At 36.3% G+C, this 21,703-nt stretch overlaps 1 protein-coding gene across 1 annotated transcript in view; it reads right to left on the bottom strand.

The window, feature by feature from the left end:
- Positions 1 to 21,703, bottom strand: part of RfC38 (replication factor C subunit RfC38) — a 145,789-nt gene that overhangs the window by 1,057 nt on the left and 123,029 nt on the right. The window contains exon 7 of the mRNA XM_090392632.1: positions 18,693 to 18,762. Coding sequence (XP_090248758.1) covers positions 18,693 to 18,762 — 70 coding nt within the window. The remainder of the gene's footprint in view (positions 1 to 18,692; positions 18,763 to 21,703) is intronic.

The following is a 21,703-nucleotide window of genomic DNA, read 5'->3' as shown; positions in this document are numbered from 1 at the left end:
CTGCAACTACCATCATCATCTACACCAACGCCATCTACCACTGATCACCACCACTAGTATTTTCACAAACAAACATCCATGCCCATGGCAGGACAACCAGGCCATTTAAAATGATTGATCGAAACCAAAACTGAACCATATGGATATGTAGCGTACATCCTAAATTTTATTAAATTCAATAAAAGCAGAACAGGATTATTGAAATATGTATAATCTCAACAAATTTTCGAGGATTCCAAATACCAAATTTCAATAAAATCTACCTAGTCAGAGCCCACTTACTAAACAGATAAAAAAAATGTAATAGATATTGAAAGTTTATTTTTCACTTGGTCCTGAAGATACTTTCAGGACCAAGTGAAAAATAAACCCAGTCCTGAAGATACTTTCAGGCGCAAACTTTCTTTGCTCACACTTGGATAAAGGATTAAACTAAATTTATTATAGTCTAACCAAGTGAAAAATAAACTTTCAACATCTTTCTCTAAATCCAGAGTAATTTAATAAAAAGGTGGCACACTGTTTGGCAACTCCTATAGGTAGAGATGACCTTGCTAATGCTTCTGCCTCGTATCTCCACTTGGGCCTGGCTCTCACTCAAGAGACCTCAATAAAGGTAGAAACTAGTCTGGGTAGTGGCCCTTCCCTTAATGCATAACATTATACATATCTGCAAGGAGATGTGTTTTGGATTATGGGAGATACTGAGATAGGAATGATGTTAGCTTTCTCCACCTTTGCAACGAGTTGCCTGGTGTTTACCACCTTACTCCAGTCCTGAAGATACTTTCAGGCAAACTTTGTTTGCTCACACTTGGATAAAGGATTAAACTAAATTTATTATAATGTAATAGATACTTGTAAGGCACTTTGCACACTGCACTTAATAAAGACTGAATTTAGGTAAATACAAGATGCACTGATATATGAACTTTTTATGAATCAAGACATATGTGGAAAAATCAGCTAATGGTACAAATTTTCTATCTTAGCAGAATTAAACAGACACCAACATAAGTATCAACAGAACTAGATGAAGAAATATAGAAGAACTATGCTGTCATAATTGTTAAAAAGAAAGGGGTAGTTAGATTATTGACACTAAACTCTAAGATAAACTTCCTGAATGGCAAGTGATTTCAAATAGAGAGGTGAATAAATTCAATGAGACTTATTTGCACCTAACATACCACACAGGATTCAACTAAGAAAGAAGTATAGAAAATTTGCAAAATATCAGAAAAGGCAGCTGACAAAAGTTCATTCTTCTGGGTAATCTGAAGAGAGTTGGAAATGAATACCAAAAATGTTGAGAAAAAGAGAAAGGAATGGCAAGTACTGGCTGGATTTATTGTTCAGAACATGGAGTATAAATTACACCATGCTTCAACATAAATGTGTGAATAAATTCACATGGAGAGAATACAAGAAAAAATAAGTTACTGTCTATGTTTACACTGATAGTGATATCCTCATGTGGGTGCAGGATAAGAGTATTCAGGAGATATGAAATAAGAAGTCTTCACCATTTCATTCTCAACACAACAAAACACAAGTAGGTGCCTTTAGACAATATCAGAAACCTAAAATGTGGAAAAGCATCTGGAACAGGTGATATTCAACCAGAAATGCTCAAACATAGGGGGCACATAAAAATTTACAGTGGCTAAGCTGCATAATTCTGTAAGTTTTTTTTTTATGTTGGGCCAATACACGAGAGGGTGGTTGATCAAGCTATGGTACATTAGGACTGTGTATGGGTAGTGGGTTGGAAAAGGAGGAACTTATTTATATTTGATTTAATAGGCTGTATAATATTGTATTCCTTGGGAAATGCATCAGGAGGGGAGGCTGTTCCACAATACAGCAGTAGCAGGGATGAAGGAGGAGAAAAAGAAACTTGTTCTGTCGATTTCAAATATATAAGAAATCTAAACCATGCACATAAAAAAGAAGCTAAACAAACATCATGGGAAAATACTGGCAAGAATACAGAGTACAAACATCACAAAGGTGGTAAAAATTTGTTCAGGAGGCTACTGAATGGCTAAGAAATGGAGGCAAGATTATTCAAGGAAGTAGAAGTGAAAAAACTGGAGATATCATGGATGTCTGCAGTAAATAGTTTTCAAGACTATTAAATATGACATAAACAATGACAGAACAGTCATAGAAAACATTCAAGAGAAATGCAATCAGAAGTACATATCAATACCTGAGGTAAAAAATGCCATCAGAAACTTAAAATGTGGAGAAGCATCTGGAACAGATGATAAGGAGCACATAAAAGTTTACAGTGGCTAAGGTGCATAATTCTGAATTTTTTTTTTTTTTTTTTTTTATGTTGGGCCCATACACGAGAGGTTGGTTGATCAAGCTATAGTACATTAGGACTGTGTATGGGTAGTGGGTTGGAAAAGGAGGAACTTATTTATATTTGCTTTAATAGGCTGTATAATATTGTATTCCTTGAGAAATGCATCAGGGGGAAGACTGTTCCACAATACAGCAGTAGCAGGGATGGAGGAGGAGAAAAAGAAACTTGTTCTATCGGTTTCAAGGTGCACTGTGAAGGGATGTTGAGCAGCAGCAGCAGCTGCACATGTTCCAACAAGCTTAGTACTAAGTGGGGGAATTATTGATGCTATTTCAGATGAACATTTCCCATGGAAATATTTAAAGATATACACATATTGCAGAAACCCAATGCGTGTGCAAAAGTAGGAGGAGTGAGTTGGTAGAATTTAAGTCTAATTGCTCTCTTCCAGTATTGAGTCAAGAATTTTGAGGAAGATTTTAGGAGTCCCACTCCAAATGTGAGAGCAATATCCAATAGCTGGCTGGATCTGTGATTTGTATAAGGTTAACAGCTGTTCAGAGATAAAGTAACATCTTGAGTGAAAGAGAAATCCTAGTTTTTTTAGAAGCTGAAGATGCAGTGGTTATGATGTGTTTATGTCAGAAGAGGCTTGATGTTAGTGTAATTCCATAGAAGGGAAATCTCATCTCGTCTGGAAATGTGGGTGTCAAAAGTAGCACAGGGAGAAAATGGCTCTTTTTTTATGAGAAATAAGACAGAACTGGGTTTTATTAGCATTAAAATTTATGAGATTATCTGAACCCCCCATTGGAGGATGGCTTGGAGATCAGAATTGAAAGCAGTAGTGGTTGATGTTCTGTAGGTTGAGGTGAGTTGTGTAGAGTAAGGTTTATCAAATGAAAGGGAGGAGTGCAATGTATTGTTATCTGTAAAACCGTGTATTGGGCTGGAGGTCATTGATATATATATATATATATATATATATATATATATATAGCAGGAAGAGGGTTGGTGAGAGGACAAAATCTTGTGGAACCCCGGCATTAGTTGGATGGTGAAACGATAAGGAACCATCCGCCATCACACACACCGTGTGCATCCAGACAGAAAGCTACAATCCAATTGCATATCAAATGATGATGGTTTGTTTAGTAAGACTTTGTGCCAGATCTTGTCAAAAGCTTTGGAGATATCACGTGCAACTGCTTGAGATTCACCAAATTTCTCCATGGCATTTGTCCAGAGATGGGTGACATACATAAGCAGATCTCCTGTTGATCGACAGTGACGGAATCCACATTGGTGGTCAGTTATTAGGTGGGTGCCTTCAGGTAATGTAGGAGTTGGGAATTGGTGATTTTTTCCATTACTTTAGACAGGACTGGGGTGAGTGAGATAGGGCGGTAGTAAGACGGCAGTAATTTGTCGCCCTTGTTGGGAATGGGTTGAATATAGGCCAATTTCCAGGCTGTGGTATAGATACCAGTGGAGTAAGAGAACAATTTGTAGAGGTGACCTTAGGACAGGAGTCAGTTCTAGTGCACAAACTTTCAGGACAATTGGAGGAATGCAATCAGGGACAGCTTAATGAGAAGCTAGAGTAGTAGAATGTAACAAAATTGGAAAAGAGTTCTCAATACCTACCTACCTATCTATCTATCTATCTATATATATATATATATATATATATATATATATATATATACGGGAGGGGGGGGTCCTCAAGTTACGTCAGGGATCTGTTCCTACGGACCGACGTAAGGCGATTTTCAATGCAAGTCGAAATTACCATAGCCTAAGTTACTTACCTAACCTAAAACACCCTAACGTCATACGTATATATATCAAGAAACAGAACTAGGCCATAGGAAAATGAAAGGGAGAACATAATTACTATATAGTACAGAAAAATGACAATTTTTCTGTACTATATATTCTTGAATTAAGATGAGGCTAATTGGGATACGGCGTTGATGCTGGTCTTCCAGCCAAAGAACAAGAAGCCTTTCCATCTCAATCATGAGCCTACTAGGTTTTTTCATAATCACAGTCGATTTCATGGGCGCCCATCCTTTCATGTGTTCAAGGATGCGAACTTTATTCTTGATAATAGTCCCGACTGTGGTACGACTTATGTTCAACATGTGGCTGTTGGCATTTCAATGTTCATTGGCATTCTCCCTTTTTTGCCCTTTTAATAATGTCTAATTTCACTTCTAATGTAATGGCTTTCCTTTTCTTCGACACACTGCCATCGGAAGAGTCTGCCTTACGTTTGGGAGCCATATTGAAGGGTAAAAAGTCACAAAAAAAAAAACACAAACACAAAAGTGAGAGAGTGGATGTAAACAAAGCACGTGGTACCCAAAGAGTGTATGCTGAGACTCAAGCGGCGCCACCTCTCCCAAACAAACGGTGCATAACGGCGTATTCTTCTGCCGTGCTCACAAACAAGTTTGCCCACGACATTTGAATTTTACGTCGTGCTGCTTCAAGTCGAAATTTATTTTTAAAATTATTTATGGGATTACTGCCGTAAAGTTGAAACGACGCATGTCAAGAACCCCCCCGTATATATATATTTTAAATATGTTTCTTACCAACCATATTGTTAACTTATGGTACGTCAGTACGATGATCATTTTTTATTTTTTTGTATTTATTTACTGTCTTTCAACTGAAATCACTTCAGGCCTTCAAAAAGGGGGCAGTGGACCCATACCAGATGAAATTCATCTCTCACCTAAAGACAATCATAAATATTCATGCCCACAATGGGATTGTAATGCACATTCTGCTGGTTTGAGAATGGATATGTTAATCCAGCTAACCATGCTGACAAAATTATAGGAAAATTTTTCCACAAAATGCTCCAGGTAAGATTTATGCAAACCAACTTGAGATGAAGCTAAGAAAAATTATGGAAGAGAAACTTGAAGAACAAGCAGGATTTTGATTCAGATCAAAATACCAGGATCAGATTTTTATTTTAAGGCAAACAGTCAAGAAATCATGGGAATATAACAAGAATCTGTATTCAATTGTAGATCTGGAAAATATTAGGTGTCAAGATAAAATTATTTAGAATATATAACCTTTCCTTATGCTATGTTAGTCAGGCTAAATTTGAAAGAAATAAATGAAGATGGTTTGGTGTAAAATCAGGTGTAAGACAAGAATGCACATCATCCCAACTTATTTATCATCTATACAGATCAAAATCAGATATTCAGATGACAACTATTATTTTTTATGAAATAACACTAAAATATTAATTATAATAACTTTAATTAATACTTTACTATATTTTGACAATGTTACATTGCCCCAAATATGGGAAGCACTCATCCTCAGATCTTCAGCCCAACGGCCAAGACCACCCAATCTAGTACTCTAAGCCCAACTTTGGTGGCCTTTCTTCAGCCTTATTTGCCCAGTGTGTTAGTGCTTGCATGCACATATCATTGCTTTTGTGATCCCTGATGATTGCAATGTAACACCGTCGAAATAGAGGAAAGTGTTAATTAAAGCTATTATAATTAATATACTATGATCCTTAATACACAGATCAGAACTCTTGGCCTGCAGAAGTCGCAAACAAACTAAAACCACATAACTCTAGACCTCCCTCCCACCCTCCAGATATATGGACTATCAAAAATCCATAAACAAAACGTACCATTACATCCCATTATGGATGACACTGATTCATCCACATAGAAATTAGCCAAACATGTCGGCCAGGTGGTTAGCATATCCGCTCTCTAGCAAAAGGTCGCAAGTTCGAATCCTGCCGTGGGCATGGATGTTGGTGATTGTCTGTCAGTGGAGGCGGAGAGTTGTGGAGTGGGTGCCCTCCCTCGATGATTTGGACTCCCTGGAGGTGTCATGTAATAATTTAGCGAAAGTGATCACACAATATACAGAAATCATACCCTCCATAAAAACAGACCATTAAAGCCAGTATAGAAAACACCACACTCCAACACACTGACAAAATGGTCAGATTTGATCCAAGCCATATTTCCTCCTGATATCTCAGCCATTTCAGTTCATCATGAACTTGGGCTATTTCATTTGGGAAGGAAAATTTTACAAAAGGCAGAAGGGACAGCCATGGGTTCTCCACTTTCTACACCTTTGGCTAACTTCTTCATGGAAACTTTTGAAGAAAAAAGCTTTAAACTCTGCCCCACACAAACCCACCGTCTAGTACACTACACAGATGATGTGTTCTCCATTTGGCACATGGCCTGGATATGCTCTACATTTTCTTAACACATCTGAACAATCAATACCCAGGATACAGTTTACTTTAGAAAAGGAAAACAAGTCCTCCATTCCTAACCACTGATTACATGCCAGCTTGGATACCTAACATTCTCCATTTACAGAAAACCTATACATATAGGTAGATACATTCATCAACAGTTACACACCCCCTCCCACCAATTTGGGATTATAAAATTCCTATATAATAGGACAAAATTAAACAGTTCTAATAACAGTGCACTGAACTCGACCATATTCTCAACACTTTCTTAGCCAACGGCCACAATCCCCCCAACCCCCCCCCCCCTCTCCTTCAGAGCAGAGATTACTCAAGATCCATCACCATTCCATATATCCTGGGTACATCCAAAACATTGACAAAAATCCTAAGAAAATACAACCTTAAGAACTTTAGACCACATAGAAAATTGGCATCCTTTATCCACTCCACCAAAGACCAGCCACATTCCCTAGATCTACCAGGACCCTTGAAGTTGCAAACTGTCCTACTACAGCCAAACAGATAGGACAGCTAATATCAAAATTTATGAACAAGAGGACTACATCTGGTTCCATCATTACAGTCACTCAGGATTTGTTGACCATGCTTTGGAAACCCACCACAGGATATGCTAGAAATAAATACATCTTTAGTGGTGTGTTGTATGGATCTGAAATGTAGATAATAAATAAGGAATCGAAAAAGAATTGAATTCTGGCATTTGTTACAGGAACATTCTAAGAACAGGATGAGTACAGAAAATCACAAATGAAGAGCTCTATAGGAAGATACAACTAAAATCTCTTGTGGTGAAATATAGAAATATATTTCACCTATGTCAATTTTGCATGTGCCATAAAATACTTATAATTGAAAAGTGTATATAATCTACTGTAATGTAATAAATTTTGTAATATAATGTTAGAATAACTCAATGTAGAACCACAAGCAATTGTAACTAAAAAGATCAGACAGGATTAGGCTAGGTTTAGAATGGAAGTAGATCAGTTTACAGGATTTGTAAACTGAAAGTGAACAACAGTCTCAAAGGGTCACTGGACTATATGAGTTTTTTCTGCCAAAACCTAACTTAAGCGTGGGTGACGTAAGAAGCCTCCAGTAAATCTGGGAAGTTTTGGAAGGCCAATGTGATATAAAGGTGGAGATTGAGGGGCGAAAGCTCTCTCTCATTTTTTGTTCTTGCGACAAGCTTTTCGAGGAAGGGAAGAGTCTGGTTCCCGTGAGCAGTAATTCTGGAGATCATGGGGAGTTCACTGGCAGTATTACAAGATATCCTTCTGTGAAATTCTTCGACGAATGTACCGATCCACGTGCGTGCCGATTTGTAGCAGCCAACAAAGTTCCTAACATCAACGAAGAAATGCATTAAAGTTACAAAGACGGAATTTGCAGACGACTACCATCCGATAGTGCCCGATCACAGCTGCCACGCAAGATTAAGAAAGGAACTAGCAGAATTAAACCTTAACCCTTTTGGATTCAGGACTGTACAATGATATAGTGAGCTTGTAAGTAGATTGCTTTATGTTAATGACCTAGATTTTGTGTACAGACATTAGATGTTGATTCTGTTTAACTAATGGCATAATGTGTTGAAGAGGTCAGAAAGCTGAAAGTCAGTTTGAATGTGTATAATAGAATATTGTAGATTTGAATAGTGCTTGTGTTATATAATGCTTAGAACGTGTATAATATAATTTTGCCTTATATTATTTGTAATGAGAGTAAGGTTATGTGTGCCAAAAATCCATCCACGTGTCTAATAAGTTGAGTGTAAATAATTTCTTTATCTAATGCTTTAAGTGAATCGTTTTAATAAATGTGTGGAGAATCAGACACGTGATATGTCCTATTTACTTTTGTATATAAACTGTCTAAGTAAAAATAAACATGTTTGGTTTTGTTAATAGCTTGCCTGATCTTTGTTAGCCAATGCACTGTCTCATAAAAACAAATCGAACCTCTGTGACCTAAGTAAAGTAACAGCCATGACTGAGAAATTCAGAGTTGCTTGAGATAAAATTGATTTAAGAGTTATTATACCTGCTTAGCTAAAATATTCTCTTGTATGTAAAGGAAAGCTAGAAAATTCTTTTACATGATCCTTAATGGGGGCAGTCGTTAACAAAAATAAATTTTTAAGGATTAATACATTTGAATTATGGCAACGTAGATTAAGGATTTTGTCCCAGCCAGAGGCTTTTCCTCAGTCTACGATACTAGCATGTGTGAGAGCATACTTTACTGCATTAAAGGGGGGGGGGGGGAGTAAACTAAGTAGATTACAAAAGGACTAAAGTTAAATAATAGTATTATATGTGAGTTAGAGATTAGAGTATATAGACATTTTGTACTAGCTCAAGCAACCACGAAAATAACAAAGAGGGGAAATACATGAGTTAAAAAGTAACGTAATAAACAATATGACTGTGGATCTGATCATAGACTGGTCTTAATGAAGATGATATTCACCTGAAAACAAAATTTAAAAGAAGTCAACCCCTAAAATGGGATCTGCAAATGGTACAAAATCTGATTATAAAATCAAAATTTAATGAAAATATTTCAGAACTGCTGTCTACACAGTTGCAAAACGAAAATGAACCCTCTAAATGGAATAGACTACAAGCAACTATCATAACATCTGCTAAAAACCACATCAATAAGCAAGAAGAAAGAAAAAAAAAATCATGGATAACTCAAGAGGTAATCAACCTTATTGATGAAAAAAGAACATGGAAAAGAGGAGCAAATGAAGAAGGTTAAGATATAAAATTTTGGATAAAAGAATCAAACAGTTATGTAAAAGATTGAAAGAAAACTGGATAAACAGGCAGTGCACTGAGATGGAAGAATTACAAAATAGGAACGAAACCAGAGAAGCATTCCTGAAAGTGATAGAACTTAATGGAAAAACAAAACGCACACAGTCTAATAACATCAAGGACAAAGATGGAAACATACTCATTGATAAGGAAAAATTAAATGGAAGATGGGTGGAGTACTCATCAGATCTCTATGATAATGATAACATGTTGGATGATTCACGACACCTTAAGTTAAACGTAACAACAGATACCATTCTACCCACAAGAAAGGAGGTAGAACATATGATTAAGAATCTTCCTAATAATAAATTCCCTTGATGTGATAATATTCTGGCTGAGTTGCTGAAAGCTTTGACTGGCAATAATAACAACTATTTAGTGGAATCCATTCAGGACATCTATAAAACAATACAATTACCTGAAGTTTTTACAACATCTATCTGTATACCAATTCCAAAGAAACATAATGCACAAAATTGTGAGGATTACAGAACTGTGAGCCTAATATCCTATGCATCTAAAATTATTTTAACCTTCGTTAACAAACAAGCCATAAGCAGTGAATATAGTGAACAACACAAAGGCTTCAGAAGAGGAATGGGAACCATTAATGCTATCCTGGAACTAAAAATACTAATAGAAAGATCACTTGAAAGAAATAGGAACATTTACATATGCTTCATAGACTTTCAGAAGACTTTGGACCAGGTAAAACATAATAAAATGTTCAACATATTAGATAAATTAGACATAGAAGATCATGTACTTAAGATTATAAAAATGATTTACACCGAACAAAAAATGCAGCTGTTTAACTCTGAGACTTCTGAAGTGAAAATAAAAAGAGGAGTTAGACAAGGTTGTATCCCTTCACCAAATCTATTTAATATCTATAGTGAGACAGTGATGAAAAAGATTGAAAAATAAAAAAAACGGAATTAGTATCAATGGTATAAAATACAACAATCTTAGATATGCTGATGATACCATGCTAATGGCAGAAAACAGAAACAAATTAATCAAATTACTGCAGCTACTAATTGAAGAAGGTAAAGAATTTGGATTAGATATTAATGCAAAAAAAAAACCAAATTTATGAAAATCTCAAAAGAAAGCAGATCAGAGCCAGAAATATTCATAAACAATATGAAAATTGAACATACAACAGAATACAAATATTTAGGCACCTACTTTACTGCAGATGGAAAGCATGATAAAGAAATAAAAATAAGAACAGCCATAGCTAAAGATGCATTCTGGAAAAATAAAGATCTGCTCAGAAGTTCTGTGAGTATCGAGACAAATGGAAAGCAAGATAAAGAAATAAAAATAAGAACAGCCATAGCTAAAGATGCATTCTGGGAAAATAAAGATCTGCTCAGAATTTCTGTGAGTATCGAGACATTAGTGTGGCCAATTTTCACATATGGAAGTAAGACCTGGATATTTAAGAAGGGAGTAAGGCAACAGATAATGGCCTTTGAAATGTGGTGCTATAGGAGAGCTCTGAAAATCCCATGGACAGAACATGTAACAAATACAGATGTCCTACAGAGAATGAGAACACAGAGATCTTTATTACAGGAAATGATCCAGAGAAAGATGAAATTGGCAAGACATGTACTGAGAGGTTCAGCAGGACGGAGGATATTAACAGTTTTAGAAGGAAAAATTATGGGAAAATGATCAAGAGGCAAAAAATGAAGGACATGGCTTGAAGATACAAGATCATGGACAGGATCACATGGCTATGCAGAAACAAAAAGGAAAGCCACCTACAGAGAACTGGAAGGACATGGTGCTGCACCCTCTCACTGAGGAAGCTACATGAAGAAGAATAAACAATATAAACTATGAATATACAAAGTACTAAACATTGCACTACCAAAGGAGAATTATACAACGGAAGCTGCAATTATTTGGACATATCTGCAGAATGAGTGAGGATCGGAAGATAAAGACATTCGTGTTTGGTATTATGGATGGTGTAAACAGAAGAGGTAGACCATACAAAGAATGGACAGACAACATAAAGGACTGGTGTGATATGGGGTTACAGAAACTGCAACACTGTGTACTGGACAAAGAAAGGTGAAAGAAGATAGTGAAGGAGGCATCGGACACCAACAGGCAGTGTGCCCATGGTTCATGATGATGATGAAATACAGATATAAGAGGCTATTCCTTGAATCTGCCTCAGCCCTGGAAAACTTTCCAAAATTCAATAAATTTGAGTGCATGAGACTGCCCCAAATTTGGGAAACACTCATCCTCAGATCTTCAGCCCAAGGCCACCCAATCTAGCCCACTAAGGGGTGCTGTTTAGGACTCTAGGCCTGACTTATGTTATACTCCTAAATAAATTCAGCACAAGTCTCGAGAAGGCTTTTAAACTGAATAACTGCTATGATAAGTTTAGTATGAAAACTGGAAATAAAAGACAAACTATGAAAATAGGTAAGAAACATGGGAAAGAATTGCATTCTCAGTGGGGGGAGATGGTCTACAGAACATTTCAAATGTAGGCAAAAATTTCAGTGAAGATGACAAATTAAATATAGAAATAGACAACAGAATAAGCAAAGCTGATAATGGTTGGAAGTCAAGTGAATAAATTTATATGGAATAAGAGAGAAATAAGTCAAAACACTAAACTAGCTTTATACAATATTGACTTCAAACCAATTTTAACTTGTGAATTTGGGAGTTGAGTTAGGAAATAAACTAGATACCATAGACAAAGTTCAATGAAAAATTAGGGGAGCAAACAGATGGCACAATCATAGGAAAAATAAAAGTTACTTGAATAGAATGGGAGAGAAAAGGTTAAAAGAGGAAATTTTTAATGACAGGAAAGAGACCCAGAAGACCAAGACAGACTGATCAGTTAGCAGTGCTGTAAAAGACCAAAATGCACAACATGACCATACTGAAATCCTGATTCATCAGGGTTCCATTCTGTTATTCATAACAAATCAATTTGAAGGAACTGCTGATAAGAAGTTGGTAACAGTGTAAATGTAATCACATATTGCCACCTTATAAGCTTATCTTCTCTAGTTGGAGGAAATGCCAACTAGACTGCTTAAGGTGGTAGATGATATGCGAAGCAGCTACTTTCATTTCTAAAGTTGCATTGCTGATTTTCATCCCTCATTTCTTCTCCCATATAGTGTAAATCAGGGGTTCCCAACCTTTTTGTTTCCTAGAGCACATTCTAAAATACCGGTAGGGCGACGGGCACCATCTATTTTTTCAAGCGAATTTTTTGAATTCTCTTGTTAAATTAATGCAACTTCGAATGCGCGTCTACTTTACATTGTATGCGTTTAATAATCGTCATGTGTCATTAACGCATGCCATGAATTGTTGTGTGATGTGCATGTGATTATTTCAAACTATACGGCACAAGGTTGAACAGTGGCGGGCACACACAAAATGATCGACAGGCGCCATGGTGCCTGCGGGCATAGGGTTAGGAACGCCTGGTGTAAATGTTCAGTGCCCAGCAATAGCTTGCTGGGTACTGAAGGTACTAATTAATTTACTAATGGAACAAGCACCTCCTCCATTTAAGGGTACAGCAGTAAGTTGTTTCTGTAGGCCTGCCACTAAATAGTACACAGGATTGAACCTAATCACGGAGGTTTAATGGAATATTTACAGCACTAGGAAAGGATTAAAAACTAATTTTAATGCTTCACTATTTCGTCTCAGAGACATTTGGTAGAATGGATAAGGGTAGCAAATTTCCGGTGGGGCTTAAAAGCTGTGCAGAGGTTGTAAATAGAGGTAGTCAAGGTAGTTTAGTCCCCATCAGAAACTTGCTATCCCTATCTGTTCTACCAAAGATCATTTCCCTTCTTTCAGTGCCTTGAGTATATAAAGTACCCTTTTCCTGCAAGTTGGCTTACTTTAGACACAGGTTGGTCAGTGACCATCCGTTTAGAACACAAATCGTACATCTGCAATCATGACTATGGTCAATCTAGCCTTGTAGACCATGTATTGGATACAACTCACAGGATCTCATGGAAGAAAACCACCATACTCCACCATAGCAAATTTAAAAAAGTAAAGACTGCTTTTATAATCTGCAATGGCACTCCCATTGCAGATTATAAAAGCAGTCTTTTTATTTAAAATTTTTATTTAAAGAATTTAAAAATATAAATATATGCATAAAATTTGCCAGAATTTGGAAAACATTAATTGTCAGAGGTCCCACTTTACATCTTAGGCCACCTACAAATGCCCATAGAGAACATACCACCTAGATAGGACTTTAGCGTCACCCACATGTTTTATTTAGTATTGTGTTGTCTTTGTGTTACAAGAGTTATTTTTAATCCCTGAAGATATCTCAGCGAAATGAAATATTGAAAGCATTAAAATTAGTTTTCAATCCTATGTCTTTTCTTGATATGCTTTGATGTACCTTTTTCCTGACTGGCTTGTCAGTAATACAGCAAAATTCCACATTAAAAGTCAGGGATGTATTATATTCTAATTCAACAACTTTATGCAGGGATACATAAAGAGAGTGATCAAAATTAAAGTATTCATGTTTAAAACCTTGTGGAACACCATCCAGTGATCTAAATGCTGCAAAAGTCTGAGGAATGCATTGTGTGCCATGTAGAAGTGATATATCTGAAAAAAAAAAAAAAAAAAAAAGTTCCAAAATTCACTGCCAGGGGCAGTGTAAACACCAAAATCATGGAATTGACATATCACGCAAATTGGCAGGTGCCAGGAGGGTTTAAAAAGAACGACACGGGATTTTTCCCTTCATGCTGGTTAATACCATCCACAGTGATGTACTAATCCTGATCCAACGTGTTTTGCTTGTAAAGCTGTACTACTGTAATTGAATGAAATTGCTACTACTGTTATGGAGCAGGTCATGAATAATAGTGTTGGTTCCTGCAGTGCACGTGCTGTATCAAGACACATGTGCCTTATACAACTGTCTGGAAAATTCTATGTTCTATGGAAGATTCTGCATTTCTACCTATTCAAGATAACCCTAACACAGCAGTTGCACCTCCAGGACTTTGAAAGTCAACTGATATTTGCTTTTAACATTCCTTGCTTGAGTGGAATTGGATGCTCCTTGGCCATGGATGATTTTTGTGGGGAGACAAGGCTCACTTTCACCTGAATGGAGCTGTGAATACAACTGCCAGGTATGGGCTATGAAAAAATCCACATGCAATCCAACAAATTCCATTGCATTCAAACAAAGTTACTCTCTGGTGAGAGTTTAGAGCTTCGTTTATCACTAGACTTCTTCTTTGAGAACATTTTCCAATCAGGTTCTTTGACCTGCTCAGTTACTGCCAAGAGCCATTATGATATGATAAACAATTTTATTGTACCACAGCTACAGCAGTACCTGTGTATGGATTCAGTCATTTTCATGCAGGATGGGGCCCCTTCACACATCGGTCAATCTGTACAGAAGGTTCTTCGAGAACATTTCACAGAAGCAAGAGTGACTCCCCCCACCGTGAATTCTGGCTCTGGGGATTTCTCAAAGACAGGGTTTATTGGGATCATCCTGATAACTTGCCAGCAATGAAAGACAGCATAGTACAGTATGTGTACACCAGTCCTGACCAGCTGCATTCTGCCACTGAACACACTATGCAAAGAATGCAGTTTATGGCATACCGGGAAGGGAAGCACATTGAACAGTATAGCCCATGCACAATGGAAGTGAATGAAAATGTGTTATTTATGCTTGCATAAATTTTTCTTCTTTTCTTCATCTTGCATACACAGAAAAATTACTACATCTGCATTTGGTACATCATACAGTGCCCTGGTGGTGAATTTTGGAACCACCTGTATGTATGCTTTTTACACACACACACACAGAGAGTGATTCTAAATTATTGTCGGGGTTTGCTTGGCCTATAATTTTCAAACTAGAAACAACAACAAAGATTGCTTACAGAATGTGAACGTGTAACTGAAAAAAGTTTTATTACCTATAGAATCCATACTGCAGAATGCTAAACAACTTCAGCATGCACACCTTTTGTGGCACACAAGATGTCCAAGCAATAATCAACTTCCCTCCAAGTGTTCTCCATCATTTGCTGTGGAACTGTTTCTATTGCAGAAACAATTCTGGTCTTCAGTTCATTGGGAGAGGGGGGGGGTCACAAGGGTCCAGTAAACAATGCCCTTCACCTGATATTACACCACACCACTTGAGTCCTCCCCACAGGGAGGAATCAAGCAGTGTAGTATCAGGTGAGTGGAGAGGTCATGGAATTGGTCCATCATGCCCAGCCCCCAGGAAAACGCATGTCAAGAAATTCTTGGAGATAAGACCCCAATGTGGCAGTGCTCCATCTTGCTGGAACACCAAATTTGGCTGATGATCCTCCAACTGGATGCAGATACAAGTGTAGCATGTCCAGGTAGTTCACCACTGTCAATGTTATTTTCTGAAAAGAAAAAGGGCCTCAAAACTTCCAAAAATGACAAAGCACACCAGACATTCACCTTTGGACTATCTCTTTTGAATACTCAAATGTACTGAGGGTTTTCGATCCCCATATTCTGCAGTTATGATAATTTATCCTCTCTGATATGCAAAACGTTGCTTCATCACTAAATATCCATCTCTGAAGGTAATTTTCATCATCTTCGACTTTTGACAAAATGTCTTGGAAAATTTATTGTCTGACTATAAAACTTGCATAATCCTACAGTTTGTAGATACAGTGTTGAAGGCAGTTATGAACAACCCTCCAAACAGTCATCTGACTGTTTGGAGGTTTTTTTTTTTTACTTAATTGTAAAAAATGCTTGTTTAGTTGATTTTTGTGGGCTTCAATAAAATGCTTCCTGGATTCAATCAACATCTTCCTGCGAGGTGCTCGGTCTTCCTGCTCCTTTTTTGGTGCTGAATACTACCCAGTCTTTTGAAATTGTTTTAATCAACATCAAATAGCATTATCTGAAGGTGGACGCTTTCCATACTGAGTTCTCTAACGATGCTGTGTTGTCATAATGGACTTTGTTGCAAAAAATCAAAGTACATACACACATTCCAAATGGCAACTTGAACAGTTGCCATTTGGAAGTATGAAGCATGCGGCAAGTACAGCATTGCCAAATAAAACTTTTTGAATTACACTTTCATATTCTGTAAACAATTTTATTTTGTTTCCAGTTTGAAAATTATAGGCCATGGAAACCTCTAACAATAATTTAGAATCGCCCTGTATTGTTCTTCAACAAGTCCAGCTCTGCTGCATGTTCCTCCTCTAAGTTTACAGCATTATTTCGACTATGAAAGATAGCCAAAGGAGCCTCCACATCAGTCAGTTTTGGCAATGCTCTCTGGTTGAAAGATGTGGGTTCAAATTTCATTTAAATTCTATCAATCTCATATAGTGGCAGCAGAGTTTTTTCTTCTAGAAACTAAAGTTTTTCCCCTTCTACAAAATAGGCAAACCAGCCAAAACACACATAATTGACAGTCATATACATACACTATTCAAAGGATTACCTGCCATATCAAAGCATTAATTATTCAGAGAAGAAAGTTACTTGGCCATGACATGCTGAGACTAATGAGCAAGAAGAAAACTTTAAGATAAACAAATAAATAAATAGACCAATGTAAGCAAATTATTCAAGTCTTAATAAGTAGAATATAGTAATAAGAATTTAATGATGCATGCATGCATGCATGCAGCTCGATCCTACAAATACTGACAACTGAAAGTTGCAGAAATCTGGCTACATCAGACTACCTTGGTATCTTCTGGGGTCTTGCTCCCACTGATGAGATATCAATAGAGGTTGAAATCAGTCTGGATAATGACCCTCTCCTTTAATGCTTAGCATTATGCACATTCAAAAGGAAGTGTGCTTTGCATTATGGGATGCTAAGGCAATTGATATGAAGTCATTGTCATCCTTTATATACAAGTAGCCTAGTCGTGATGATATTTCATGCACTTTGTTTGCTTATACTTGAGTAAAAGGATTAAACAAAATATAATTTCTTGGCAAATATAATTTAACAAAAAACTTTCCACATATATCCAAGATTATCCTCATCTTTAGTTTTTATATCATCTTTATGACCTCTTTCGATTACTTTTATAGTACTTTCTTCTAAGCTTTCTTGAAAATGTTTGAGAAATATGAAGAAAGAATAATATTTAACTTTCATGATATCTATCTTCTATAATATTTCAAAACTCTTTCCATGTCTTTTGATCAGCCTGTCTCTACATTTATATTCTTTATATGCCACACTTGCTGACTTACTAGCAAGAACATTTTGATAACATCTCTTCTTTTTATAGACCACTTTAACTTTGTGTCTAACAGTTTTTTTTATCCTTGCAGAAACATGGAGATTTCTACCTGTACAGAAAACTTCATGAGCTTGCTTTGCTGAATCAATCAACATTTTCTTCAGATTTTTTCTGAAATCTCTCAGGTCCGGTGCTTATTTTAACCCCCCCCCACCACCACCACCACCAAAAAAAAAATATTCAGGAGCTATCAGAGTCAAGGATAATATTTAGGATTAAATAAATTAATTCTGCTTTCTAAGACAGGCTCTCCATTATATGGATCTGAATCAAGGTCTCTCTCTCTGTCTATGCAACTGAATACAGATATATAAAAAAAGAAGTGAAGAAAAGAAACTAAAGCATGACATGAAATTTTCACCACCAATACAGTAATTTCATGTATATCCACAATGTTAATATTTTTTAAAAGAATTTGCTCTTACATTGAATACCTCATACAAGTAAGTTTCATAACAGTTTCATTAATTTAACAAAGTAAAACTATCATTCTGTCCCATCTATCCCATCTGTTATGTTTATAATAGATGGGATAGAATAATTTATTAGCAACTAGTTTTGTAAAAATTCTTGTGTTTCACATCATTCAAAAGAAATTAGTGAATAAGCTAAAAACAGGCTGTAACAGGTAACATGCATAACAAAATATATGAATATGGGAATAACAATGGAAAGTGTGCATTTGTTATAAAGTTGTTTGCTGGTTCATGGTCTGCTGCAAACTACTGGTACAGTATATATATATGAAAAATTACCTTAAAGATAGCATCATATGAAATGAGGTGAGTTTATAAATCACCATGTGGCACTATGCATGTAAGATGAGCTGAATAACAGTTTCATTAATTAAATTGTCTAGAACAAATATCTATATCTATATATATTAATAAAAAAGTTACCTTAAAGATCACATCAAATGGAATGAGATGCGAGATCACTTCATAAATTCTACTACGAACTTGATATAACCTGAAATCAGTCTCAGAATTATTTATAAAGTAAATGGCATGTTTCTAATTAATCAGTAAGTAAAAAAAAAAAAAAAAAAAAAAGAGTGACAAACTCTTAATGTAACTTTTTTTCACAGCAGCTGTATCCAATAGATGGGACTCATTAACAATTTTAATCCAGCTCTCAAGAATATATCCAGAAATGCATTTCAAACCATATAAAGTAAACCCACTAAAGATATGAATGTATCCACATGGATTCAAACACATGCTACCATAAATTCTACATAACACTCAAACTGGTCAACTGTCAAATTGTCTACTCCTTAGTTCAAATTTTTATGTCATAATGATCATATGTGGAGCAAACAGTTTCTTATATAAAACTGAATGAATCTCAAATAGAGAATGACATGATCATCTGCACTGCTTACTGTAAACATAAAAATAAGGGATATAATACCCAAGTTTATAAAAATATAAACTTGGGTATTATATTTGAAATCCCAGTGCAAAAAAACATTTTTTTTTATGACATCACTGAATTAGAAACAATACACTTCAATTTAAATCCAAAAGCACTGTAGACACTGAACATAATAGTACTTAATTTAGCAAAATTTTCACTATATTGTGAAATTTCAAAACCTTCGATATTTAAGAAAAAAATGTAAAGAATATGTGAAGTTTTCTTGTTGCATAGGCTTCTGTGAAGAGAGAACATTTTAGAAAATTTTTGCTGATATTTTTCCACATGCATGAAAAAAAAGAAAAGATGGGATAGAATAATTTATTGGCTACTGGTTTCATAAAAATTGTTGTGTCTCACATCATTGGAAGAAATTGGTGAATAAACTTAAAAACTAGAACGCGTAATATACATAAAATATTTGAATACAGGAATAACAATGGAAAGTGTGCATTTGCTATAAAGTTGATTGCTGGTTTATGGTCTGCTGCAAACTACTGGTAACTATGTATATGTCATGTTGAGTTAGAAAAGACCAGACATGATGTAAAATCATCCCTTATTTAAATTGCAGGGATGTTTGATCATTCTAGCTGGTTCCTTGAGTGCTTGATGTTTATTTCATCTCGACTGCTGTGCCCAGATTTGGTCTCCTAGGTTTCTTCTTGATGGGGAGGTGGAGGAGAGGATCCAGAGGCAAGTGACCAAGATGATAGCAGATCTATGGAATGAACCTTATGAGAACATGTTGAAGATCTGTGGGTTGCAGAAATTGGTTGATAGGCGGAAAAGGGGAGATATGATTGAGACATTCAAATTACTGAAGGGGTTCTATAGGATTAATTCAGAGGATATTTTTGCGATCAGGACTGGTGGTGGGAGAACTAGGGGGACATCTATGGAAGCTGGGCAAGAGTGTGGTTAGCAAGGGTGTTAGAGCTGGGTTCTTTACTTTTAGAGTGGTAAATGAGTGGAATAAGCTGCCAGAGTCTGTTGTGGGTGCTATGACAGTGAATGAGTTCAAGGCAAGGTATGATAGATACTGTGAGAATGTAGAATAGTTGTGTGGACATGATGTTTAGGGCCTCCCTCAATGAGTCTAAGGACTCCCTGGAGTCGCCCGTAATAATAATAATTTCAGTTGTTTGTGTTGCCAGTCCTGATTTGTGTTTCCTTTTGTTCTCTACATTCTTGATGTGCTCAGTTTGGCATACTTCTCTCAACCTGCCTGCCTGTCTGTCCTACGAGTACAAACCATACGTACAGTTCGTCTTAGAGACCAGGGTTTTTGAGAGGTGAATGAGGAAGTTTTGAAGGTTGGAGATCAGAGATGTTGTTAAGGGGGACAGAAGGCAACTTTATAATTTGTTGATCTAGTATCCTTGATATTTTATCTGCAACTGACTGCATATAGGAGAGAAAATCAATGTTCCTCCGATGTAACTGAAAAAAGAAATTGAAATTGAAAATTTTTGCACCACGTGGTGATGGGATGTGGCATGCAGATGTTGGCTTCCTATATACTGAGAAAATGAGTTGGTTCTATTCAGATACTTCTACAAGTGTGTCTAAAAATGGTAGACCTGTTTACTTCCAATTCAACAGTGAAATTAATGAGGGTGAATGTTATTCAAGTTCAAGAGAAATTCATCTAATTAGGTAATAGAGTCTAGGCCAAACAATGAATATGTCATCAATATATCTGAGCCAAACTTCAGCTCATGTTTCCTGGTACTGAATGGCTTTTTCTTCAAACTATTTCATGAACAAATTTATTAACAAGGGAGAAAAGGAAGAACCCATTGCTTCTCCTTCCTTCCTTCATTTGAAAAAAAGTGCTATTAATGCAATGTTTGAAGAGGTCTACTATGTCCAATGGAAATAAGTCTTGTAATAGTCTTAAGGTTTCTGTTCTTAGTAATTTGGTGAACAGATTAATGATATTACATCTTGCAAGCCAATCAGTAGGTTCTATTGTGATATCTTTGGTATGTTCTATGAAATGTCATGTTCTTTATGCATCAGGTTGTTTTGCTGATGTGAGGGCTTAGTAGATTCTAGATATTTGGATAGCAATAAAGTTGGAGAAATACCTTGCCATGCTTGTGTACTTTTGGAACTCCATAAATTCATTTCTACATCATCCTTCAAGGCTGATACATGCACATAAAAACAAGACTTCAGAAGAATGGCGATTCTCTCCTATACACAATCAGTCGCAGATAAAATATCAAGGATACTATGTCAACAAGACTTCTAATCTCTTGAAATTTCCAAAACCTCCCAATCCATCTCTCAAAAACCCGGTGTCCACAAGATCAAACGTGTGCATAGTTTGCACTAAACAGGACAGACAGGCAGGTTGAGAGAAGTATGCCAAACTGAACACATCTAGAATGTAGAGAATGAAAGGAAACAAATCAGGACTGGCAACACAAACAACTGAACCTAAACATCAAGTATTATGGCAACAAACCAAAATGCTCCACAC

The sequence above is a fragment of the Typopeltis vanoorti genome, chromosome 5, assembly GCF_054136105.1.
Source record: "Typopeltis vanoorti isolate ZY-2024b chromosome 5, IOZ_Tvanoo_1.0, whole genome shotgun sequence".
NCBI lineage: Eukaryota > Metazoa > Arthropoda > Arachnida > Uropygi > Thelyphonidae > Typopeltis > Typopeltis vanoorti.
Note: the sequence above shows the minus strand (reverse complement) of the source record. Positions and strands in the feature narration are given on the sequence as shown.